Here is a 27569-nt window from a genome sequence, read left to right on the forward strand (position 1 = left end):
CAGCAGACCTTTTAAAATTAAACTTTTAAGAGGAACTAACCTTTGTTATAGTTTTAATATCCTAAATATTCTCTAAATGACAATGACGTATGTTAACTATTCTGAATTACCTTTAATATACTAGGAAAGAAACTACAGTACCAGAAAATGATAAAATGCCCCTTCAACATCTCTCCACCAAAATGATAGTCCAAAGAGTGTGATAGTTTTTCCACTCACCTTAGAACTTTGTAGCCATCTAAAATAGTACTTGGTTGTAAAATTGTATTATTTTTCTCCTAATTTTACTTTGACTTGAACTTATTTATAGTCTTATGGATGTCAGAGAATTTTGAAGCTTTAGAGTTAAAACAAACAAGAGGACACTTGGTCCAGTCTTGTCACAGTGCAGATGATGAGACTGAGGGCCAGAGAGGAGGGGATCCCATGAGGGCCCGAGCTCTGCCCGTGAGTGCAGACCAAGTCCTCTCCACGGAGCCACACCGCCTTCCTGACTCAGACTGTCGCCATCCTGTGGTGTCCTGTTCCAGGAAGATGGTGGGATGGAGACTCAAGGGTGGACAAGGCCACTTCCTTCTACAAGAGGAATTTTGTCTGAGCATTTTTATGCTTAGTGTTTTCCCAATGTAGATTTTATTTATTATATAAACAGATATTGTTGTATGGATTCCTTTAAGTAAAACAGCTGTTTTTGCCTTGATTCCCTTAAAAGGACCTAGTAAGAATAAGATTGGACAGACAGAATGAGATAAATGACTATTGTGATTTTTTGGGTTGATCTGGGACTAGTTATTAAATATCCGTTAAATTTGGTTTTTCTGCATTTTCTGGGGCAGAGACAGGGTACTGTGCTGAAAGCCATAGAGAGAGTTGCCTCTTGGGATTCTGAGAAGGATGAACGTTGGGCTGCGTGAGGCGCTGACAGCAGCAGCACCTCAGCATCTGGCCGAGGGTAGACACCGTGAACGGATGGCACTGCCGCTCTCGGAGACCTCCTAGCAGTGCAGTGCTGCATCCGACAGCCTCGGTGCAGGAGGGAGAGGAGGATGGGGGGACGGAGGGAAGTCTGGGGTTGGGGGGAGGGCGGGGGTGGGAGCTGCTGAGCGGAGCCCTCTCGAGTAACTGAGGTGGAGAAGCTGCTGGATGGAGAGAAGGGAGGTCTTCCAGGTGAAGGAGAGAAGGGCAGTGAGCAAGAGAAGAATGGGAGACTTCTCTAGGGGCACGTCCTTGCTTTTCATCGCTTGCAGTAATGCTTTGAGAAGTTGTAACGGAACATTTTGTGGAGGCAGAAGGCGCCAGTGGGAATCCCCCTTCCCGAGAGGTGATCCTGTGCCGGCGAGTCTGCAGTTAGAAGGTCGTCCTCACAGCCTGTCCCTCGATGCGGCCATCTTTCCAGCTACCCGTGCTTTTACTTAGTTTCTGAGGAGCTGTTTCAAGAAGGTGTAAGAGGTCACACATTAAAGCTCACGTCCAAGTCGATTCCATTTAATGGAATGGTTATGGATGTTACTTATAGAATTCGCTAAGGAACATTTTGCCGGGTCTTGTGTTCAACACCCCCTGTTATCAGAGAGCTCTGTCTGGCTCTAACCTGCTCTAATCTGCTCCAGCCGTTTGCTTCGTTTCCTCTTCTAATGTGATTCAGTTTCTTACTTCTTAGCCAATGTGCTTGTCTAATTTCCCTTTCCATACAACCCCCAGTGCACCAGACACACACGTACACACGCCTCTCAACGTCTGCCTTATACTTTCATTGTAAATTATGAGGAAAAGAGAAGGTGGGCCTGGGTGAGGACAGAAGTAGGAAGAATATGTGGTCATCCAACCCCAGGTCCGTTACCCTGAGCATCTTGTCAGCTTTACCTTCAAGACTACCCTTTGGTTATTGCCCAGATTTGCTCAACAGTTGTTTTGTAAAGCGAATTGGACTGTGTGTCTCCTAACACTGAGAGCTGTCTTCCCTCCTTGCTTCTCCAGGAGGCGAATTGGTACACAATGAAATGCTCAGGCTTGGAATCAGACTCCTGGTTCCGGCCCCAGCTCTTATCAATTGTCATGTAACTCCTGTGCCTCAGTTTCCTTATTTATAAATGGGGTTATAATAATGCCAACCTTAAGAGAGTTGTTGTATTAAGTGAATTTTAAGTATAGAGCACCTAAACCAGTTTCGGGCTCAGTTTAAGTTCTCAACAAAAGTTAACCATGGAATTAGAGATAGTTGTTGAGTTATTCTTTGCTGACGTTACTTAGGTGTCTGTAAACCTCAAGTTTCAAATAATAATTTACCTTCCAAGAATAGTGCTTACAGTAATAGAATCTCTGCCAAGCAGAACAGCTGTGGAAAGGCTTTGCCTGTTGGTAGATCTTTTTTTGTTTGTTTGTTTTCTTTTGTTTTAAAGGAAGTGTCAGTAGTTGAGCTTAATGGAGTAATTGCCTTGCAAACATTGTTACTTGAAAACTGTGCTGGGTGAGTTCTAAGAGCATCATGTTTTAGTTTCACTTTTCCCAATGGGAGGGCATTCATGGGTTTTATGACCATTTTTGCTTGTTTTTAATGTCTATTTTAAAAACAAAACAAAACAAAACAAAACTCCCATACAAAAAACTGATTTGCTATAGTTTCAGCTTTGTAAACCACCACATTAAGATTTTGAGTTCTTTAGCACTCTATTTTTTGCCTTATGTTTGTTGAGCTGTGGTAAGGAAGACTGCATTTTCTCTTTAGATTTTGTAATCCGTGTGGTCTCAAATGAGAATTCCATGACCTATATTACAGGTCTTCAGTGAGGCCAGTTGAAGAAATTTCACGGACCAATTTCTGACTTGGTTGTCACCATTCAAAGTGTTTGTGATCATGGGCACTTAAACATTGTTTCTTGAGTTCATCTAGGCTCTCTCAGAAGTCTTCAGATTTCTTTTTTAATGTTGAAGATTTTTGTTTATAATTTTAGTGATTCAGTGTTGCCCTTCTCAAGTACAAGTCTTTCTTTGTGAAAATTGGAAATAGATCATTTGACACAGGGATCTATGATACAGCATATCTGGATACCTAGATGTTTGAAGATTCATTTTTGTAATATATTTATATTTACATATTTATAATTAACTGTTTACTTTGTTTCAGTTTGCATCATTTGTGCCATTTAAGAAAGAAATGCTTAATTTTCACATCTTATAGGAAGACCTGTGTCGGAACAATCTTACATAAACAAAAGCACTATTTGTTTTCATATTTGAATGTTAAATCAGAATTTGGTAAAATTTCATTATTCTGTACATTAGGTGTTAGTAGTTTTTAGCTTGAGGAGTGCATTTATTCCATATACGAAACATAAGCTTTTAGAATATTCACAAAAGGATCCTTTGGTTTTGCAGCTGCAAATAAGAGGCCTGATCTCATCTATAACTGCTTTTTAAAATCTGTGTCTAGGGAAGACCACAAGGCAGAATCTAGTTGTGTATTGTAGGGGGTTAGTTCATCTTTGGTGTATGTATAGAACCTGTTCAGTTCCTATGATTATTTGAAAAATAAAATTGTTTTTTATTTTATCTTAGAAAATGAAAGTTTGTGAAATACATATCTGCACATCTTGGGTTAAGAGATGGGCAGGGAGAAAAGTTTCACTTCTCCTGTAAGCTCAGTGGGTCTTCTGGGGATGCTGATTGACTCTGGACAGTTTGTCTCGAGGTACTTTCTGCTTAGATTCTGAACCTGAGCTGCAGAAATCTGCCCCTCGCTCCCTGGTGCTCCACAAGCAGAGTCACAGCGTTGGCGTTGACAGTGTACGATTTGAATTTCCTGCGAGGGGTTTCTAGATGTCTTTGCTGTATTCCTTGAATTTGTTAAGGTGATTTTTTTTTTTAATGTTGACGGCTGCTTCATAGCATCCTGGGAGATTCATTTCACTTTTAATTGGGAATCCCTTTGAGAATGCCATTAGGCTCTGTCAGAGAACCCCCTGGGCGTGTCTCCATGTTGCTGTTGAGTGGATGTTTGCTCTGGGATCCGTCAGCTGTGCTGTCCTCAGGAATTCGGAGTGTTTCCAGTCATGGTCATTTGCACGTAGCCTCACATCCACCCGCAGGCGAAGTTGGTTACCAGCAAGATGCCACTGTTCAGATGGCAAGTGCGTCCATAATATCTCTCTCTTATTTGCTAGGCGGAAGATGGTGTTAGTGATTGCGAGCTGCTGGCTGGCACCCTTGCAGAGCAGGCGTAAGTGAGTGCTGTTCAGCTTTCCGGTCCTGTGAGTCTGATGCCTTCCCTCCATGTTTTGGCATCGCTGCCAAACACATGCATTGAAATCCTCCATGATCATCAGTTTGTCAGATGCTTGCACTGTTTCAGACAGTCTGTCCAGGTCTTTTGTATCTTTTTTTTTTGTCACCTTAGTGTATGTCCATTGTGATGGGGACATGGATGATGTTGGAAGAAGGCGCAGTATGTAGCAGGGCAAGACTAGCGACTGTAGGTTGAGTGAACGATCACAAACTCCTCAAAGGGAGAGCATTTCCAAAGTGCCCGTGCCTCAGCCCAGCGCGGCCTGAGCTGCCGTTCAGCCAGTGAACTGGGGCCCGGTCCCGTGGTGCCGCATGTGTTTTCAGCAGTTCCCTCGTTTTTCTTGTGGATGCTCCGTAGCCGTCACACCCATGTGACAGGGTGAGAGGAAGTTTTCCGTTTCTTTGCACAGTGCACCGCAGAAGCACGAGCCCGTGCAGTGCAACAAAACCAGCGAGGCTTGGGGGCAGGAGGTGGGTGCCCTCCAGGGCGCCCCCGCCCCCCGCTGTCATCCTCTCCACGGAGTGAGCACTGCAGCCCTGAGCAGGACGACACGCCTGGCCGGGGACGGCAGAGCAGGCTGTAGAGATGGGGCCTCCGCACTGAACTGTGGCCTTGGGGTCCCCCACCATCCTCAGACTTCAGGTGTGCGGCCAGAACAGGGAAGGGCGACTCGGAGCCATCTGACCTGTGCTGTACGACCAGGACCAGGAGACAGACCCATCGCACATCTTCCCACATCTTCATCTACCTTGTTGACTGTCGAGTGGGGCCCTTACATTTGCTGTATTGTTTAAGTCCTTCACTTTAAAATTCAGTGTCACGGTCAGAAATCCTCTGTACGCTAGAGAGTACTTCGCTGTTAGAATCCTTTGGTAACAATTTTATCGGGAGGTGTGTGCGGCTGCACACGTGGCTGACGTGGTCACGGCATCATCCCTAAATTTGGTGGACATTTAGCGTCCACCTCACGTGGGATAGCCAGGCACTTTTTCCCTCTGTACTTGTGCAGACTTTCTTTCAAGTTAAAATACCATGAGGAGGCTAACTTTGGCTATGCAAGGTTACCGCTTAGGGTCCCGGGTCCCCTGTCCTTTTGCATAGAAACTGCCCACCTGTAGTTCCCAATGGAAACTTGTAAGAAAGATCAGTGAAAAATTAGGATTCTTAATTGCAGATATAAGTGGAATGAGCTTAATCTGCCCATATTCAGGTTTATGTAAATGTCTTTTCTGGATTCCTTATGCAACGTTGTCTTTCACTTGGCTGTTAGTTAGGGGTGTTCTGCTAGGAGATTTCACATCCAGCAAATCCAAGGTAAGAAGGACTGTAGCAGGTAGACAGACTGCTTTCCCCCCGAGTGGGGGGATGAACGCATCCTCTGACTTGGGGAGACTCTCCAGAGCCCCAGCATTCATTGTGAGCTCCATTTAACAGCAACATTTTTAGGTCCAAGAAAAACATTTACCATTGAAATAAAATTGGTGGAAAAGTGATTTCTATCAAGGAAACCTGATTCCTAAGCATGGAATATGAAACCTTTCAACTCCATTTAGTTAAGGGACGGGCTTTGGGATCAGTAATTGCGATGGTGTGAAACAGCCGGTGACTGAGTTATAGATTCTCATTTATCCCATGAAATAATCATAGGTATCGTTACCATTTAACTAATGGATTTTGCATTAGGGTGGGTCATTCAACGGACATGAATCTTTCTCACAGTAACATTATATAATACAAAACCGTTCAATCCTTCTACTGTGTCTGACTACCTCCGCTCCCCTCCCCTTAGTCTTGATTCAGGGTTTTTATGGTGTATGATAAATGAGCTGTTTACTGATGTCTCATTGAAGTAAAATAGAACTTTGGGTTATTGGAATTTATTATTTGGGGGCACCTTGGCTCATCCTTGTTTTTGTTTGTTAAACAGGAAAAGGACCAGCGCAGCCTAGACATAAACACTGCCAAGTGCATGTTGGGACTGTTATTAGGAAAAATCTGGCCCCTTTTTCCAGTTTTTCACCAATTCTTAGAGGTACTCAATTGTTATTTTATGGAATGTATGTTTGCTTGCTTAGAACTACGAAGTATACTTTATTGAACTCTTTTATGTAATCTTGTGTTTGTTGTACTTTTCTGCCTGTAGGAGCTGTGGTGACAGAATTGCTGTCAGCACTTGCCTGTGTTCTGAGTGTGCCCGTGTGTGCATTGCACGTGCCGCATGGCTCCCCAGTGCACACGCACCAGAGCCCGCGCAGCTCTGTCCTTTCCTCTCTCGGCCCCATTTTAAAAGCTTGTTTTTGTTTAGATTTTCTGCTCTTTATAAGAGTAAAACAAGATTTACTTTCTTTTGTGGCTTTACATGAAGTTATACTTTTATGACACAAAGGTTAGAGAACAGCCACCTGCCTTCTCACTAAATTATCTACTCTTATCTCCAAGTAACTTGGGGACCTAGGTCGGTCTAAGGAGCAAACTCCTTCGGACAATATCTCCTGCAGTTTACATTTCCTTCACATTTGTGTTAGAAGTAATCCAGCACTTTCCTCCATTGTTGTTGTGTGTTTGCGTTAAGTATTCATGATAGACGTTTTCAGCTGCTGGTTATTAGGAACTGGCTTTGATGCAGTGTCATAATACTGTAGGACCTGAGAGAATCTGAGATGTACGTTTGAATTCCTTGGGTTGTCGTAATAGCATCCTTCTTGCCCCCCAGTCCCAAATCCCTTTAAAAAGTGCTTTTTGCTTGAGAGGATGAAGTGGTGGATCTTTGAGAAAACCCTGGGCCTTCCCCTGACTCCAGCGCTTCACTCTTGAAATAACCTTTCTTTCAACTTACTTGGTAGAATGGTCCAGGAAAACTTCCCACTGATAGGATTCTTTGAGAACTGTTATTAAAAATTCCTTTTAACATGACTCCCTGGGATTCCTGAAGAAAGGTATAAAAGCTAGTTTTTAATATAAAAAGTACCCGTTCGCATGACAACCCATACGTACCAATGATATGTTCCAGTTTCTCTGACAACCTTAAGAAATGTTAGCTTTATTTGGAAAAGGAGTAGAAACGGGCTCCTGTTCTCAGAGAGCTGGGCAGAATTTGAGCCCAGGTGTGAGGGGTCTGTAGCTGAAAGACCTTGCTGCCAGCAAACTTGACTTCACACAGTTCCAGGAGCACCATAAACGGTTTCATTGACTGGGTTTTGCTGTTCGTTCCTTAGGAAGTTACGCTTGTGGCCTGTGCTTTATTCTCTCTCTTATATTAGTTTGTGTTTTTCTTTTAAAAGGACACAGCAGTCCTTTCATCTGAGCTTTTCTTGTGTTTGCATCCTCCAAACCTTGTTGGCTCAACTTTCTTTGCTTTTTATGTACTTGTTTTGTTTTCCAGTGTTCCTGATTTTAGTGGCGAGGATTTAAAAATTGTTCGACTGGGCTTTATTTTTAAATCTTTATACAGGAATACTGCATTTTAAGATACGCATGTGGCATATTTCTGGTCTAGGAGGAAGATAAAAACTATTTCATCGCTGTTGTAAGTTCTTTTATGATCAGACTCCAGTTCTGAAGGAACTCTTCAATGGCTAGTCTACGTAGCCCTGAGACCGCTTGCAGCACGTAGCAAGGTCTAGTTGAGTCAGCCCACCACTGCGTGTGCTGTAAGGTAACAGCTTGACAGTGAGCATGCTGTTCGTGTCAGAGGCTATTAATGGGAGCAGCTCTTTATGTAGCACTTACTGTGTGCCAAGCACTAAATAAAGTACTTTACATAAGTTACAGAAATGATCTCTTTTAATCCTTGCCACATCTCTGTGAAATGGGTATTTATCCCTCTTTTATGTAAAAGGGATTTTGCCGTCTAGAAATTTCACTTCTAGGGCTGTAAAATTGTTTCTTTGATGTATTTGTTGTTTTGTGTTGAGCCCCCATAATATGTTTTTGTAACAAAAGTTGTCATCTGAAGTCGCCCTCTTTCCATCTCTCACCCTTCTCCTAGATGGGTGCTTAGCATACCTCCAATGGAAAGCGTTACCCTTGGGGAACGTTATTAAGTTGATTGTTTGAGAGGTTGAAACCACCTCATTTGTTAATTGTGAGTGTCAGTAATTCATCCTACTTTTCCCTCCACCAGCAATCAAAATATAAAGTTATTAACAAAGACCAGTGGTGCAACGTGCTCGAGTTTAGCCGAACAATTAACCTCGACCTCAGCAACTACGATGAAGACGGAGCCTGTAAGTAGCGGGCAGGTGGTGGCCCGGCTCCCCCGCCCCGCACGTTTCCTCTCCTGCCTCATGGTGACAAGCCTCACAGCCGTGTTGTTTCTCTCTCTCTCCCCCCCTCTCTCAGGGCCAGTTTTGTTGGACGAGTTTGTGGAGTGGTATAAAGACAAACAGATGTCCTAGGACTTTATGCATAGCAGCGAGAGAGTCACTGTTGCCACAGTTATGTCCACCATTAGCCATAAATTGCTGTCTGTACCCAAGCGCATGCTGCTTTTCTTGCACTGTCCCCCTCCGGCAGGGCCGTGCCGGTGTTTGCTGTGGAATGGGCCAGCTCTGCGTGCTGTGTAGCATCGTTCTCTTGGAAGGCTGCTTTGCAGTTCGTATTTACACTACAGATTGGTGAATTTGCCAACGTCCTCACTGTGATGATGTGTATATTGCTGTTTAAATTTTGTATATGTGTATAAAAAGAAAAAGCTTCACCTAGAGATTATTTCTGCAAAAATGTATTGTAAAATAATTTTTGTGGCATATTTCTAGTCCCTTTTTTCAAAAGAACCAATTACACTTTTATTTGGTCTCAAATGTAGCATTTCAGAAAACAAGACAGAACAACTGTTCCCATATGCAACTGTTGCCAGAATGACCCTTACTGTTTAAGAGGCCAACTTTGGAAGGAGGCGGGAGTCATAACTTTGCCGAGGCATATGCCAAATACAATCTGGTTTACTTAAATATTAGCATTTTTAAATGACGAAAGCATAATTGAACACATAGATATATAGCATGCCACAAATCATTTCCACCATGCAGGGTTATAGGTTTTGAGTTTCTAATGTTAACGCTATCATAGTTTGAATATAGGTACAGATGAACAAGTTAAAAATGCACCTTTTTTTCTTTTTTTTTTTTTTTGGTTTTAAACTCTTGTAAACTTTTTTAGTGTTTTTTTTCCTTTTGCATTCTTCTAGTCAGTGTTTGGTCTGCTGATGCTTCCTCTGCCATTCTAAGTAAAATTTATTTTGCCGCCTCCATGAAAACCTAATGGTTTGCTGGCAATTTATAACTGCAGAGCACTTTTAGTTGTGGCTTGAATTTTTAGTTAAGCTTTCATGGTGTTTAATTTTCTAGTTTTTTGGGGGGGAAAGAACTATACTATAAGTGAGAGGTGTTTTGTTTTGTTTTGTTTTCCTTTTTTGTTTCTTTCACGCTAGGCTTTTCCTGGCAGAATGTCCATTGCAGGCAGTGGACACGACACCACCAGCATTGAGCTAAAAACTCAATTCACGGTAGGACCTTTCCTGGAGGGGCCGCTCGTCCTTACTTCTGTAATGTGTACAGAGAGGTGATAGCCATTATTTATGTGGATGAGGAAACAAGAGTAAACAGGACGGTATTTTTAGGTTTGTATTTTATGTCTTTTTTTCTTTCTTTCTTTTTTTTTTTCCTTGTCTTACCCTTCTCAAGGAAATGTATAAATAACATGTTTCTCCCTCAACTATCTGGTGCTATTGAATGACTAATTTAGTCCCTAAAGTTTTGTGAAAACACAAAAGTCTAATGACTTAAACCAAGTGAAAGCTAATGGTGTATTTGAACAAGTGAATGTGTAGTTGTGAGCAAAATCCTTGACTGAACATGCAGCGGTTGGAAGAGGTTCGGATTATTTCAAAATCTGGCCCCAAAACCTCTTGGGTCAAATATGAACCTTTAAATGGCATTAAATGAGTAAAGCACACAGACAATGCTACTCTTGACCACGATTTCAGTTTCTTTGCAAACAGTGTTCAGATTTTCATATTATTTTTTTTCCCTAACTGAACCACCAAAGACAGGAATTTTGTATGTATATACAGTGTGTGTGCATATACAAAATCATGATGTGGTAGAATGAAATTCCTTCCTTTTTCTACCAAATAGAAAGGTTTGGTTTGCTGTGAAATAAACCAGAAGTTTGAAAAACTCTTTAGTGATTAAGCATACTTAATCATTCCGTTTAGAAGTTGTAGACTCCTTTCTACCTTACACATTCATACCAGTTTGCACAAATTCATATCTGTAAAGGATAGAAGATGTTGACGGCAAACACAGCTCCTGAGACCAACATGTTGAAAGGGCTTCCGTTCCGCCGGGTGCCTGCTGCTCCAGTGGCCACTGGCTATAGGCAGGTTCCGGTGTGCGGAGAACTTGAGTCATTTTCAAAAGGATCCTGTAAAGTTAACAAATCACACTTTAAAGGCAGCAGTTCTTAAATTGGATCAACTCTAGTTTTGTTTAGAGCAAATATAAATCATAGATGAAATTGTTTTAAAAGGTATTGTTAGAAACGAGAATTTTTTAAACGCTAAGCACAGGTAATCCTAAAATAAAAGGATTGTTACAGGGAAGATGTTACATTTTAACCACAGTGAGCATTTTGATGATAAGGGTTTTGGAAAAGCCAAGTAAAAACTCTTTCGTGATGTATATTATGGAAGTAAGTATTCCAAAGGGATAACCTTGCATATTTAGAAGAGTCCAAGTAATCTTTGAACTCCCTTGAAAAATAAATCTTTGTGACTGCAGAGTGCTTGCGCTTGGTTTTCTTTATTTTATGCAGTTATTTTTAAGGGGAAGAAAAGGGGCCAGAGTAATAAGATACTTTTTCTCAAAAATGTCCCTAAGTTACGTAAGGTTGAGCAGTCACCAAGCACTTATTTGTGGGCAAATGCTAAGTGAATGAGGGTGCCTTTTTCTGGCTTTTCTTTATCACCTACGTCTCCACCCTTTCTCTCTTTCCATCATGTTTTGAACTCCACGTTGCAATACTCTGTCATAATGGAATACAACTTGTAGATGTTTACTGCTGCGGTAGGTCGGAAATTTCATTATTTGATTTGCCATAACCACCCTCTGTAACGTTATGTGCAGCTTATTTGAAGCATGACCTCTGAATTAAGTTTTTACAAATCTGACTAGACAAACCTCTAGATTCTAAATTCACAACAGACTTCTGTTGCCTCTCAGTCTCCATCTTAACAGTGCTTTTGAAGTTTATACAGAAAGCTTTAAAAGTTAGTTTGTGCCCTTGGTTTTTATTCTTACAACTGCTAAAATACCTCTGTAAGCCTTATCTTTTATTCTTTCATACGGTGTATAATAAATGTATAGAATTCATTGACCAACTAAAAGGTTGGGTGTCTGTAAATGAGACCAAAACGTGGGTTGCTTTTTTTCATGAAGTCCTTTCTCTCGGGGGTTACTGTTAGTGAACAGCAGCCAACCTGTAACTGTGAATGCTTCGTGTCGTCAGTATTTGCATTACCTTCATGAACGTGTGCAAGTCCTGTGACTCCCAGCTTAACTGAAATACTGTTATGCCACCTAACTTGAGTACAGCAAACTGGTTTTAGATTTTAATGGAATTGATGTAAAACGATACCCCATAAATAAAAAAGTATTTGTGTTTGGTTTCAGAACTGACTTGTCAATTCTTTCGTCTCCTCTCTGACTTTTTTTTAAGAATCACTTAAGGTAGTTTCAGAGCATTTCGTTTTTTAATCTGTGTTACTTTTCCCCAAGTTTTTATATGGAAAAATTTCAAAGCTGTGGAAAAAATGCAAGAATAACATGATGAACACCCATACACCTATCACCTAGGTTAACGGTTGTTCACATTTTGCCACATTCTGCCACATTCTCTGTGCCACTCACTGTGTGTGTGTGTGTGTGTGTGTGTGTGTGTGTGTACGTGTGTACTTCTCCCTATAGATACAGAGATGGAGTTTTTTCTGAACCATCCTAGAGTAAATTATGACACTTCGTATTTTGGAACAAGGACATTCTTAAAACCACAATACAGTGCTCACACTCAAGAAAGAGAACATTGATACAATACTATTACCAGTATTAAATCCAGAGTTTAATCCAGTCCAGTTTAAAATCTCCCCTTTGGTACCAAGAATGGCCTTGAGAGTTATTTTAGTTTTAATCCAGGGATAAGCAGTGCAATTTAGTTGTCATGCATCTTTAGTTTCTTTTAATATAGAATTAGTTCCAGATATAGTATTGTAACAAGACAGGGCAAACACTCCTCAGTCAAAAAAGGAAAAAGAAGTTAAAAATTTACTACCGTATGTTGAGCATTTCTAAACATTGAGCTAATAACTTTGTGCTTACCACGTGCCAGGAGCTAGGTAGAAATAACCATTTTTACTACCTCCAAGGCTACCACCCACTTAGTCCGTGTGTGTCAGCCTTGGTCACCACTTTCTAAAGTTGTCTTACACTAAAATCTTAGCTCCCTGACGGTGGGACCTCCAGCTCAGGGCGGATGCCCAGAAAATGGATGAGGAAGGAAGCAAGTCACAGAGTTCCCACTTCGCCAAGAATTGTCAGGACCTAAGAAACCTTGTGTAGAGATCAGAGACTCCAGGAAGGACTGATACAGATGTTAAGATTCTTAGAAGCTTGAAAGTAAGAGAGGAGGTAGAGAACAAGATTCCTAAAAAACAGCATCCAGGTACACACTGTTATAATTGGTGATGTAGGTGGTTCGTTCCACTATAGTTTGGGCCAAAAGCTACAGGTCAGACCAGGAAAATCTCTGTCCTTCTAGACATCTGCAAAGGTTAGGGATGGGTGGTAGATGGAGATAAAGGAAAATTCTGATCCTAAATTGATGAAAAGGAGTGGCAGGTGACAAATCTTAGGACAGGGAGTTCTTAACCTGGGCTACAGCAAACAGTAGGAAGTCACGAGGCACATTATCCACTAATAGGAAATAGGACCACTAATAGGAAATAGGAACAGATGTATTCTCCAGGCTATCCTAGTAGGCCACCTAAAAATTAACAGGAATTGAAATAAAGTTCTCCAGCAAGGTGATTGGAACAAGGTAGACTGGAAAGAGATCGTCACTAATGCCTGCTCCAGATGAAAAACCCAACTGAAGTGCATTGCAGACAGATGCTGTAAGGAAAAAAGTTACAGGAAGTTCATTCTAAAGGAAGGGTGTTTTTAAAGATAGCTTTTTGAAATAATGGGACAAAGAGGAAAGTGAACCAAAAGATGAATCACAGTACCAACCCCTGAACCCTGCCAAAAAAATAAGCAGGGAGGGTGGGGTGGGGGGATGTAGAGATCATTGAGTCGCTGCAGGGCTGCAGAACCGAGGAAAACAGCTATTACTGGACTTTCTTCATTTGTTTGAACCTACAGGAAGGCAGGACCTGTTTTCCATGATGCTGTAATGGGTTACATCATACTGAAATGACTCATTTGCACGTTATTCGCAAATTCTGAGGTGAAGAATAACTTCTAGGCAGAAGCTTAGAGAAAAGCTTTTGTGATTTCTTTAGAAAAGAATTGCCTTTGGAACTCTGTTATAGCTAGCAAAGGAGGGGGAAAAACTCACGTGAAAAAATAATACATCAAGCTTTCTGGCCCTGTCTACTTAGCTAAGCTTGTAGGGCAGAAGATTATCCAAAATAAGGCATGTTTGCCACTTTTGGCACATTCAGCAGAAAAGTGTTTGGTTTTTTTCCCCCTGAATTTGTTCCTAACATTTATCTTCGATTGCCTTAACAAAAAATAAAATCATCCCATGTATAGAAGTACTTGCTTAGAAATTATGGTGAGTGAGTTAAGTAGGCTGTGCTGAGAATAATAACTGGAAACCGAAAAACAAAAATTGACTATAGTAATTAAATGGAAATTTTTTTAAAACATCATTTAAAATGTAAATCTCGTCTCCCAAAGAAATGTATTCAGTCCTTTGAAGGAAATTCTTTTGCAGGATTCTTCTGAAGAATGGATTGTGAAGAACCCTGGCCTTGAGGAAGTAGGCTGAAGAGGTTTGGTTTTTCCTCTGATACTTTCCAGCAGAAACGTCTCAGAATTGCCTAAATTTGAATATCTGAAATTCAGACTAGTGTTTTCTAGAAGTCTTATGCATGATGATTAAAGAGAGCTGCAGCTGTACTTGTTACCAGGCAACTAACTCACCAAAGAGTTTTGGGCCAACTTTTAATACGAGGATGAGTCAAAAATTATCCACACTCTGGCTGTAGAATTTATTTTAATTAACTTTTAGAAAAGACAAATACATCATTTTTTGACATAATCACCTTCCTTTTCAATACACTTCATCCATCTGTCAACAAACTTTCATATTTCCTTATTAAAAAAATGTTTTAGGCTGAGCTGCGAGCCACAAATGCACCACTGTCTTCACTTCTTCATCAGACGTGAATCTTCATCCTCGTAGGGCTGCTTTCAGGGGACCAAGCAGGTGAAAGTCCGATGGAGCAAGATCAGGACTATAGGGAGGACACTTTAACATCTCAAAACGAAGTTTTTGCAGAGTGTGGGCAGAAGTGTGTGGACATGCATTGTCATGCAAGATCACAACGCCCTTGGATAGCAGTCCTCTGTTTAATCCGAAGTTTAGGCTCCAGCACAAACTTTCCAAAACCTAGGTCTTGTGGATTATTTCATAGGCAGAGCCATGGCTGATTTGCAAATGATTTGCCACATAATTCACTGTCACTTGTCTATTTGACAGTCATTTCACGTGTACGCTCAGTGTTGTCATCAGCCGTGGATGTGGATGGGTGTCCAGCTCCTTCTTGATGCCTAACGCTTGTGCAACCTTCCTTGAACTTCTCTATCCATTCATACACACTTCTTTGCGACAAAACACTTTCTCCATACTGTGCACAAAGTCTTTGAAAAATAATACCAGGTACACCCTCAGATCACAAAAAACGAATCACTGCACACTACTCTTCTTTCAGGCAAATCACAAGCAGGGCATCCATTTTTGCGGGCACCGCAGTTACAAATGAGCTGATGTAACACGTTCACACCGGCAAAGCAGTGCCTGGAGAGACAGTAGCTGTGAACGGAAAGCGCTGATAAGACTGCGGCCAACAGAAGTTTTAATATAACTGGAGTGCGGATAATTTTTGACTCACCCTCATAGTATATTGAAAGTCACTGCATTTTGTCTCTAATTGCTTATTATTTATTTTGGCTTCATTACCTGTCATGGTTCCTACATATTCCATCTCAAGAGTAGAACTTGGACAAGGGTTATCCTATCAAATATGCTCCCAGAATCACTGCATAAAATAGGTGTCTTTTAACAACCTATTCTGCATGTCCTAAAGTGCTCATAAATCTTTCCAAATCTTATTCCTCTTCCATCAAGGTTGACTTTCAGATTCTTCATATAATCATTGTCTTTATTAATTTTAAGTGTATGTTTAGGCAGAATTCCAAGGTGAAATTGGGAACATAAGCATTAAAATTTATAAACGTGCAGAGAGGGGACTGGGGAAAATAGAAAATCAACAGGTTAACAAATTTGGAAGGACCTCCGGATGAGAGGTCTTGTGCTGATTGGACGTAACTGGCATCAACCACTTATAAACGGTAGACACGAAAGATACTGACTCGGAGCTGAAAGTTCCCTTTGGAGAATTCGGCATTATAGGGACAGATGGAGACTCAGCCAAGGACTGTCCCTAGGGAGGTGCTGCAGTGTACACAGATAGCGATGGAGGCGGCAGAGAGGTTAAGACTGAAGAGTTTGTGCTTGTCACCAAGAGTTAGCAATATAATTAATGAAAAGATGCCAACAGAAGAAATCTCCTTTAACGGTTAAAGATATGGAATGTACTGAGACGGCTGCATAAAGCAGGAGATGGTAGAGCATGCTCCCTGGTGGAGGAACTGCTTCTCAGATCCCCAGAGTTCACCAGCCCTAGTGCAGTGCAAGGATTCCACCAGGCACGAGATGCTCTCTCTGCCCTCTCATGGGAGCCAGAGGGTACTTAACTGTCTGCCGTCCTCTGGAGCCTTTGGCCATACACCTGCCCACCCGCCTGATGGGAGGAGCTGGTGCAGGACACTCTAGCACGTTCCCTGCAGGAGGGGGGGGGCAGGAAGGCCAGTTGTCTAGGAGCACCCTCCCCAGGCCTAGCCGCTGAGCATTTTCATAGTGGGGAGGACACACATGGGAGGAAGACCCCAAAGGTTTTGGAAGGGGAGTGGGTAGCCAAGGTGCTGGGAGGTGAGAAGGGTCAGACAGTACAGCTTAGGGGAGGGCACCTCCGTGGGGAGCGGTGGGGGAAGGATGGGAGTCTAGTGCTGGGCAAATAGCAGGTTCACCTGAGACCCAGAGCTGTCCAAAGGTTTGGGTCAAGCCTCCCACCGAGGCGTTGACGGCCTGCGTTGTTGCAGAGAGGGCGTGCAGACTAGCGGAGATCCTGTGCTCTTTCCTCTCCATCAGAAAGGACATGATTTTCACACTGCATATGTTTTTCTGTGCAGCGAGTCTCAAAACCTTTGCAGCTAGGCAGCTGCATTGCTGAGGACTCCCCTGCCCTCAGCCCCACCCTCCCTGCTAGAAGAATAGGTTGCCCAAGGCGGCTGTAACCATCTCACTCTTGCTCCAACAGGGAAATCTGGAGATAAGGGAACAGACTTCTGTGGGTCTTTTTCTAAAAAATCCTGACCACTATGAGATGACGTTGCAGGATCCTGAACAAGAGAAAATGAGGCTTTTTATCTTTCTGGTTCAAGGTGGTCATTGTCAGACTTTAGTACACTGCTGTCAAGTGCATACATGTGGATTTTGTTTTGAGACTTGGTTGCCAGCAGGCTGTAATGGATTTGAGGGATGCAGCCAAGAAGGCCAGCCATTGGCTTAATGACATCAGGTAGCTCCTTTCAGAAGAGGAGGCAGCCAGCCAGGCAATGTGCTCTAGAACTGATCCCCTGGAACAGCTTTCAACAATCATGGGGAGTATATGGAGGAAACTGGGGTTCGGAGTGTTTGAGCAACGTGTCCTAAGTCACACAGCTGGAAGCAGGTGTAGCTGAGGTTTGAACGCAGGTAGATGTCTCCACCCAGCCGTTTGCTGGGATGCCCGCACGGTGTGGAGAAAGTTGGCCAGGAGGAGGCTGGAAGCGTGTAAGCCCTACGTGTGCTCCTTGGTTCTCTGATGGACTTACTGGTGCCCCTATCCTGCTAATTTTATAGAGAGTTTTGGCTAATTTTTCAGAAGTGGGGATGTTTAGGGAATGGTTGAGCGTAAGTCAAGGAACTGAAGTCACTGGAGTGAAGCTACTGCTGATTTCAGAACTTTGGGGCTGGCTTCCAAAAGCATGTTCTGATGAGTGGGTGTTTTCCAACAGCACTAAGCAATTAATTCTGACACTGTCTACCCCAAGACAGCATCCGATCCCACAGTTTAAGGACTCAGTCCCACAAGACTGCATCCCCACTTCAGATGCCAATCCCAAGTCCAGTTTATTACCTGTGTTTCTAGCCAACTGGCTATAAATTTGTTAAATTTCCTGCACCGCTTCCTTAGGTTCGATTAAGTTGCTAGAGTGGTTCGTAGAACTTAGACAAACACTTAATTACATTATCAGTTTATAATAAAAGTATATAACTCAGGGACAGGCAAATGGAAGAGTTGCTTAGGACAAGGTATGTGGGGCACAGAGCTTCCATGCTTCCTGAACACCACTCTCCCCAAATCTTCACGTGTTCATCAACCTGAAAGCCCTCTCAACTCTGTCCTTTGGGGCTTTCAAGGAGGCTTCATAACAGGAGGCCTGATTGGTTAAATCATTGGCTGTTGGTGATTGAACTCAATCTCCAGCCCCTCTCTGAAGATGAGGGGGTAGGACTGAAAGTTCCACCCCTCTAAGCACAGGGCTGGTTCCCCTGGCAACCAGCCCTGTCCTTAGATTACCTAGGGACTTTCTAAAAACTATCTCATTAACATAACAAAAGACACCATACTTTCTAGTCACTTGGAGAAATTACAAGGATTTTAGGTGCTCTGTGTCAGGAACTGGGACGAAGACCAAATATATATTTCTTATAAATCGCAGTATCACATGTGGATCCTGATACAAGGCTGTCACTGAGCAATAGAGACAAGTTTAAAATGAGTTCCAGCAGTTACATATTCCTATGGCCAATGAACAATCCACTTTTCCCTCCTGTTTTGAATTGGGAATATTCTCAAGATAAGGAGGAGAAAAGAGATGATGATGGAGGGAAGGACTGAAGGAAGAAGAAGGAAGGACCCCAAAGCATAGGTGGAGGTTTAGGAGAGGGACCAGTTTTCCCAAGACAAGCAGAAGATGGACGATGTTTATAAACGGGGTAGGAGGTAGTGAAGTGTTCTCACGTTATGGCCTTGATTTTCTCAGGGACTGATTCAAAGATTTCTATTGAGAGGGAGAAAGAAGAATTAGGAGGTTCAAGGAGAGAGATGAAAGTCTGGAAGAGCTCCTGGGGAGAATGAGAACAGATGATTAAGGAATAGGTCACGTTGCCCGAGAGAAATAAAAAGTAAAAATAAGGACTAGGCTGTGTAACTGTGGCACAGCCAGAAGTGATGAATCCAGGACATGAAGTCCAGGTGCCATTGCCAGCAGGCTTCAGCCCCCAGCTGAAATTGATATAAAAGGCAGCAGGATTTGGACACTGGGCTCCTCTGACCTGGGAAACTCCTCTCTCTTTGCAGACTGCTGAGACTGCCCACCTCCGGACATTCCTTTTGTTCTCAAAGGGAGACCCAGCAAAGTCATGTCCCTTGGCATCCTTGAAGGCTTGCATATACTTTGCGTCGTTTTCTAGGTGAGGGGACGGTGCAACAAAGTGGAAGTTTCCATAGCTGAGTTGCCATTCCAACCAGTCTTCAAATCCAGATCAGCCCTGTGGTCAGCCCTGTCCCTGCAGAACGGCCAACAGACTGAGGCAGAATGACCTCAAGTGTAGGAAGGTAGCAGGGAAAGACTGAGGCGGGTGTGAGAAGCTTCCTAAGTTCCTGGAGTGGTATAATCCAGCCAGGGGCTTTCTGTGGCTTTTGAGCTGCAGGCACAATGGAAGATGGCATCTGTGTGATTATTGGGGGGCACTGGAGGGGGTCAGCTGGTGGGTTAAAAAGGGAAAGTGGGACAAAGGAAATGCTGTGCCTCAGAATTACAATTCCAGGAATACCAGACTACTCCTAATTTGGAACAAACATCAGGGGAGGTCAAATTTTTCCAAGCCAGAGAGTGAGATAATAAAGTAGAAGGACAGTTAATGAGCACTTAGGTAAAGAGGACTCACCCAGTGGTGCTCTGGTGGCCGTCTCCAGGGCTAGGCTCCTGCCTGGCATCTAGGAGATCTTGAAGGATGTTCTGGAGGAAGGAAGTGTAGGAGACCAAGACTCTAACTAGGGAGGAGACAGTCGCTCCAGTGGGGAGCAATCTAGAAATGGAAATGGTCAGTAGGAGTAAATGGAAGAATGGTCTGGTGGCCTGACCCCCGGACGATGACATCATCACAAGCATGACAACACATTTAAGAAACAGAGAAAGAAGAAGCAAAGGTTGACCTTCTCCGTTGTTATCCCATGCTGCACTCCCCAAATCCAAGCTGGATGGGGCACACCTGTACCAAACCACAGACTTGGCTGAGTCTTTCATATTCTCTTTCTCAGGAACTTGAACCAGGAATACTGAATCAGTCAGGAGGAAATAGGTGAGTATAAGATCTATAATGTCATGAAGATTTGGGGTAGGTTGATATTTTACATTGTTTACATGTCAATAAGTCAGAAGTAAAAGCTGATCAGCAAAGAGCAGCAGAAGAAGCAGGTATCTGATGTGCAGTTCCCTGAGAGATGGATAGGGCAGCTTTGTCCCCACAGTTTCAGGTCCACAACCCATTTTCCCATCTCTTTGTTCTGCTTCTCAATGTCTTTTTAATATCTATAAGACCACTGAAGCCTTGAAATAAACTTCCTTTAAAAAAATTTTTTTTTAATTTATTGGCTGTGTTGGGTCTTCATTGCTGTGCACGGGCTTTCTCTAGTTGTGGTGAGTGGGGGCTACTCTTCGTTGGGGTTCGTGGGCTTCTCATTGTTGTGGCTTCTCTTGCTGTGGAGCACAGGCTCTAGGCGTGTGGGCTTCAGCAGTTGTGGCATGTGGGCTCAGTAGTTGTGGTGCATGGGCTTATTTGCTCCACGGCATGTGGGATCTTCCCAGCTCAGGGATCTAACCCATGTGCCCTGCATTGGCAGGCGGATTCTTAACCACTGTGCCACCAGGGAAGTCCCTAAACTTCCTTTTATTAGTTAAAAAAATATCATACAGAACCTTATGCTATGTCTACAATTTCTTGTACACAGTGTTAGCAAACACTAAAAAATAATACAAAAAGGACTAGATTTTCTTTAAAAGGAAAAATCAATAGAAAAAACCCATAAGAGATTCAGATATTATGGTTATCTGACATGAAATTTAATAACTATAAATGAATATTTATAAGACAGAATTTCAGCAGAAAACTGGAAACTATAAAAAATAACCAAATGGGAATTCTAGAACTGGAAAATTCAATTAGATAAAATTAACAAGTCAGTGGATTGGATTTAACAGAAGATTAAACACAACATAGAATTAGTGACTAGAAGATAATGTCAGAAAAAAATCTAGATGAAAGCACAGAGAAACTTTAAAAAAAATGTAGAAAATATAGAGACTAGTCAAGAGATTTATGGCACAGTGAAAAGCTCTAAAATACACATAATGTTGGTCCTGGAAAAAGAGAAGAGAGAAAGTAAAAGAAGCTGCATTTAAAGAAATAATGTTCAATAATTTCCCCAAACCAGTGAAAGAAAACGAGCCCCAATTAGAGTCCTACAAATATCCAAGCAGGAGAAATATAAAGGATCCAGACTTAGGTACACACAAGTAAAACTTCTGAAAAACAAAGACAGAAGATCTTAAAAAGTAACCACACCTGGGGCTTCCTAGGTGGTGCAGTGGTTAAGAATCCGCCTGCCAATGCAGGGGACACGGGTTATTGGGCCCATGTGCCGCAACTAAGGAAGCCCACGCGCCTAGAGCCCGTGCTCTGCAACAAGAGAAGCCACGGCAATGAGGAGCCCGTGCACCACAACGAAGAGTAGCCCCTACTCACCACAACTAGAGAAAAGCCCGTGCACAGCAAAAAAGACCCAACACAGCCAATAAAATAATAATAATAATTTTTAAAAAGTAGCCACACCTATAGGTGGCAACTATAAAATACTATAGACAAATTAAAAACAAACAACAACCAGAAGGCACTGGAGAGTAAGCAAAAACAGGATCTGAAGGGAAGTGGATGCCATGTGTCATAGCGTTTGGTCCAGGGCATGCCCATGCTCGCGTCTGTCCCACGTGGGGTGAGTAAATCTTTGTTAGAAACCCTGCAGTCTTTCAAATAACCAGAGGACAGATTTCAGGGCAACCACAGCCTCTAGAAAGTAAGGGGGGAGTCCCAGAAACAGAGCCAGAAAGGAGAAAGCCCAAATTCTGAGTATGAACTCTGCCCAAATCTTCAGCGAATCCCTGAACCATGCGTGTGCAGGGCAGTTTGCAAGGAGCCCAGCTCAAGATAAAACTGCTGAAATGAATTTTGATTCGCCACACAATAGAGTTTGCCATTTGAATGGAAGCAAGTTAACACTCTTTGGAAGAACTTAACAGAACCTAGAGTTTCCACAACAAAACAGTCAAGATATCCAGGATACAATTTAAAATGACTTATGAAGAACCAGGAAAATATAAGCAAATCTGAAAAGATAAGACTATCATCAGAGACTGGTCCTGAGATGATCCAGATATTAGAATTAGTAGACAAGAATTTTAAAGTGGATATTATAACTAGCTCAACATAAAAGAAAATGTGGTCACAATAAGGGAAAGGGTAGGAAATCTCAAGAGAGAAATTGAAGTATCTTATAAATACAACCCAATGGGAATTCTAGGATTTGAAAAAATTCAATATTGAAATGAAAAATTCACAGAAAAAAGATTCAATATAAATTAAGGTAGATCAATGGAAATTAATCCAACGTGAAGAACAGGGGGAAAAAATTGAAAAAATAAATAGAAGTCAGGAATCTATGGGACAATATAGCAATTTTAACTTACATATAATTGGAGTTTCAGAAGGAAAGAAGAGGAAGAATGAGGGAAAAAAAATTTAGAACTCAAGGCTAGAATTTCCCCAAATTTAGTGAAACACATACATTTATAGATTTGGGAAGTTCAGGAAAAACAAAACAGGGTAAATATGAATAAAACCATGCCTAGGCACATCACAGTCAAACTGCTGCAAACCAAAAATAAAGAACAAATGCTGAGACTTCTCTGGCGGTCCCTTCCAACGCAGGGGTGCGGGTTTTTGATCCCTGGTTGGGGAGCTAAGATCCCTCATGCCTCGCAGCCAAAGAACCAAAACATAAAACAGAAGACAGAGGATGGGGAGGGGAAGCTGGGACAAAGTGAGAGATTAGCATTGATATATATATATATATATACATACTACCAAATTAAAATAGATAGCTAGTGGGAAGCTGCTGCATAGCACAGGGAGATCAGCTTGGTGCTTTGTGATGACCTACAGTGGTGGGATAGGGATGGTGGGAGGGAGGCTCAAGAGGGAAGGGATATGGGGATATACATATACATATAGCTGATTCACTTTGTTGTACAGCAGAAACTAACACAATATTGTAAAGCAATTATCCTCCAATAAAGACCTGAAAAAAAAAAAGATTTGAACCCCCAAAACAAAAAACAAACAAAAAAGCAGAAGCAATATTATAACAAATTCAATAAAGACTTTAAAAATGATCCACATCAAGAAAAATCTTTAAATACAAAACAAAGAACAAATGCCATACTATATCACTTATACGTGGAATCTAAAATATGATACAAAAGAACTTATTTACAAAACAGAAATGGACTCACAGACATAGAAAACAAACTTATGGTTACCATGGGGAAATGAGGTGGGGGGGGGGATAAATTGAGAGTTTGAGATTAGCAGATAGAAACATCTATATATAAAAAAGCTAGGGACTTCCCTGGTGGCACAGTGGTTAAGAATCTACCTGCCAATGCAGGGGACAGGGGTTTGAGCCCTGGTCTGGGAAGATCCCACATGCCACGGAGCAACTAAGCCCGTGCACCACAACTATTTGGCCTGTGCTCTAGAGCCATGAGCCACAACTATTGAGCCCATGTGCCGCAACTACTGAAGCCCACGTGCCTAGAGCCAGTGCTCCACAACAAGAGAAGCCACCGAGCACGGCAATGAAGAGCAGCCCCCATTCGCAGCAACTAGAGAAAGCCTGCGAGCAACAACAAAGACCCAAGGCAGCCAGAATTAATTAATTAATTAAAAAAATAAAAAAATAAAAAACATAAAACAAGAAGGTCCTACTGTATAGCACAGGGAAATATATTCAATATCTTGTAATAAACCATAATGGAGGACTTCGGTGGCGCAGTGGTAAAGAATCCACCTGCCAATGCAGGAGAACACGGGTTCGAGCCCTGCCCTGGGAAGATCCCACATGCGGCAGAGCAACTAAGCCCGAGAGCTACAACTATTGAGCCTGTGCCCTAGAGCCTGTGAGCCACAACTACTGAGCCCATGTGCTGCAACTATTAAAGCCCACGCGCCTAGGGCCCATGCTCCACAACAAGAGAAGCCACTGCAATGAGCCTGCGCACCGCAAGGAAGAGTAACCCCTGCTCCCAGCAACTAGAGAAAGCCCGTGTACAGCAACGAAGACCCAACGCAGCCAATAGAGAAATAAAATAAATAAATTTATTTAAAAAACCATAATGGAAAAGAATATGAAAAAGAATATCTATATTTGTATCTATATCTATCTATCCATCTATTTGAATCACTTTGCTGTACACCAGAAAATAACACCACATTGTAAATCAACTACACTTCAATTAAAAAAAAAAAAGATAAAGAAAAAATTACAAAATCAGTAATCAGGGTAAAAAATAATTACTCTTGTATACAGGGAAACAACCATTTCAATAACCACCACTTCTCATCAAACATAATGAGGTCACAGCCTTCGAGGAGAGTCACCTTGGTTTCCTGCTCGGATGGAGCCCGGCGCTCGTCCCCCGCGCCATCCGGCCGCTCAGAGCCAGCCCCCGCCACCACCGCACAGCGCCCTCCGACCACCCAGCGTCCCCGCCGCGCCCGCACCGCGCAGCCGCCGCCGCCTCTGCTCAGCCGCCTGCAGGACCCCCGCATCCCCCTCGCAGATGCGCCCGCACTACCGCAGGGACTCGGAGGCCGCCGTCCACCGCCAGATCCCCCTCCACCGCCAGATCCCCCTGGAGCTCTACGCTTCCTACGCCTCCGGTCCATGTCATACTACTCTGACCGCGGTGATGTGGCTTTGAAGAACTTCGCCAAATACTTTCTTCACCAGTCTCGTGAGGAGAGGGAACATGCTGAGACACTGATGAAGCTGCAGAACCGACGGGGTGGCCGAGTCTTCCTGCAAGACATCGAGAAGCCAGACCGTGATGACTGGGGGAATGGGCTGAATGCAATGCGATGTGCGCTACACTTGGGAAAAAGTGTGAATCAGTCGCTACTAGAACTGCACACACTGGCCACCGACAGAAATGACCCCCGTGTGTGTGACTTCATCAAGACTCGTTACCTGAATGAGCAGGTGACATCCATCAAAGAGCTGGGTGACCACCTAACCAACTTGCGCAAGGTGGGGCCTCCCCCCCCCGCCCCGCCCCCCCGGATCTGGCGTGGCAGAGTATCTCTTTGACAGGCACACCCTGGGAAACAGTGATAACAAGAGCTAAGCCTTAGGCTGGCTTCCTGTAGCCATGGGGGTGACTTCCCTGGTCACCAAGGCAGTGCCTGCATGCTTGGGTTACCCTTACCGCCTTTTCTATAAGTTGTACCAAAACATCTACAAGTTCTTTCCTTAGTACCATTCCTTCAAATCAAGTAATTTGGTACCCCCCCCCCCAAAATTCCAAAACAAACAAAAAACCTTAATGAGGTTGAGAAGACACTGGACCAATACTTTTAATGTGCTAAAATGAAAAATAAATTTGTTAATCCAGAATCTTTACATGCAGTGAAAATATCCTTCAAGAATAAAGGCAAAGTAAAGCCAATTTCAGATAACTGAAAATCAAGAGAATATGTTCCCAGCAGTCTTGCAGTACAAGAAATGTTAAAGGAAACTGTTCATGCTGAATTGACGGACTGAATATTTTTACTGTTATGAAATATCCCTTCTTATCTTCAGTAACATCAGTTGCCTTGAAATCTACTTTGTTTGATGTTACTGAGTAAAGAAGGATATTTCATAACAGTAAAATATTCAATCCATCAAAAAATATAACAAAAAGGGACAGCACCAAAAGGAGAAATAAAAAAATCCACATGGAGATTTTATCACATCTCTCTCACTGATAGAACAAGCAGACAAATAGACCTTAAGGATATTCAACATTTGAACAACGCAATGATCAAACTCCATTTAAGTGACTTACACAGCACACTGCTTTTAACAACTTCAGAATAAACCATTTTTTCAAGTGTACGTAAAACAGTACCCAAACTAACCCTATATTGGTCCAAGTCTCAACAGGTTTCCAATAAGATACCAAAAAGCAAAACTAAATAATGGTCTCAGAAGTCAGGATAGGATTACCCTTGGGAAGGGGGATAATAATAGACGAGGACAAGAAATGGGCATCTGGGATCCCGATTACATTCTGTTTCTCAGCCTGGGTGCTGGTCACATGGCTATATTCAGTTGTGAAAATGTACTGGATCCTTTTGTGCACTTTTCTGTATGCTCCACTTCATAAAAAGTTAACAACAGAAAAACCTTCCTACAAAACAAAAATGAAGCAAAACTTCAGGCTTGGATAACCCCGCCAATGAACTCTTCCCAACATCTGAGGAAGAGATAACACAGATGTTTTTGAATCTTCTTTTATAATGTCAGTGTAACCTAAGAACTTTACAAGAAAGAGTACTGTAGGTCAATTTCTTTTGTGGCATAGGTGCAAAATCTTAAACAAAATATTAAATTGAATTTGATAAAGATTTTCAAATTGGGTTTATTCCAAGAGTGAAAAGGTAGCTTAACTTTTGAAAATCAATCAGTGAAATCTAGTATATTTACAACACAAAGGGAAAAATCATATAATAATCTCAATAGTTATAAAAAGATTTCACACAAGCATCTGAGATTCATTAATTAACATCTGAAGATTCATACAGTTAATCATCTGAGAAATACAAATTGGAACTCCAGTGAGATGCTTTTACTCAAACCCTAGAGTGGCTACAATGAAAAATAAAATGACTGACAATCTCCAGGTTAGTGAGGAGATGGAGCAACTGAAGCTCTTATTCATGGCTGGTGTAAGTATACTTTGGTACAAACACCGTGGAAAATCATTTGTAATTATCTACTAAATTTGAACATACACAATCCCTGTAATTCGTCACTTCCCCCCAGGTATAACTCAGCAGAAATGCTCATGTATGTGTGCCAAATGATTTTGAAACGCAACTTCAGAGCAAACCACCCCTACGTGCAACAGCATAGGTGATTATTACAATTCTACTACCAAATGAAAAAAACAAGATGCAACTCATTCTCTGTAATTCCCCTTACTAAAGGTTCAAACCCAGGAAAACTAATTTGTAGCGTTAGAAGTCAGGACAGTGGTTACCTGTGAGGAAGAGGGAAGGAGTTGTCATTTGGAAAGAGAATAGGTGGGGGGACAGGGATGAAGTTCTAAGGCTCTGGTAGTGACTTGTCCATCTTAGGATGATGGTTGTACAGGTTTTTTCACTTTGGAATAACTCCTGGAGCTGTGCACAATATCTGTGCCCTTTTTAGGTATACATATTCTACTTCAATAAAATAATTTATATTAACATAACAGCATAGGAAATTGTCCATTTTACTGCAGTTCTAAAATCTTTGCGTTGCCATACAAATACTGTCCTGGTTTCTTTTTCCGAAAAGCAGCAGCAGTTCATCCTGTGCGTGTACAAACCCGAACACAGCCCAAGAATCAGGCCAGTGGGCGCAATGTATGTGGTATGTGAGGCCTCTGGATGGCTCCTCGGCTGTCACAACAGAGCCACAGGGCTGCCAGGAACCTCAAGGACCAGAAGATGATTTAGCAAAATCCTTTATGTG

General features: G+C 42.3%; 1 protein-coding gene and 1 pseudogene across 5 annotated transcripts in view; both read left to right on the plus strand.

Annotated features, from left to right (window-relative positions):
* Positions 1-11949, plus strand: part of DCUN1D4 (defective in cullin neddylation 1 domain containing 4) — a 69003-nt gene extending 57054 nt beyond the window's left edge. For 2 of the 5 annotated variants that reach the window (XR_009052600.1, XR_009052601.1), the window contains exons 9-13: positions 4161-4216; positions 4692-4924; positions 6210-6314; positions 8406-8508; positions 8624-11949. Coding sequence is in view for 2 of the 5 variants with exons in the window: in XM_057726719.1 (XP_057582702.1) it covers positions 8406-8508; positions 8624-8679 (159 nt within the window). In the remaining 3 variants the exon portion in view is untranslated. Of the gene's footprint in view, positions 1-4160; positions 4217-4393; positions 4925-6209; positions 6315-8405; positions 8509-8623 lie in introns of those variants that run through there. The other 3 variants (XR_009052602.1, XM_057726719.1, XM_057726720.1) reach the window with 3 other exon arrangements.
* Positions 10572-25194, plus strand: LOC130848417 (ferritin heavy chain-like; annotated as a pseudogene).
* Positions 25195-27569: the final 2375 nt, after the last annotated feature.

Source organism: Hippopotamus amphibius, chromosome 3 (assembly GCF_030028045.1).
Source record: "Hippopotamus amphibius kiboko isolate mHipAmp2 chromosome 3, mHipAmp2.hap2, whole genome shotgun sequence".
NCBI classification, from domain to species: Eukaryota; Metazoa; Chordata; class Mammalia; order Artiodactyla; family Hippopotamidae; genus Hippopotamus; species Hippopotamus amphibius.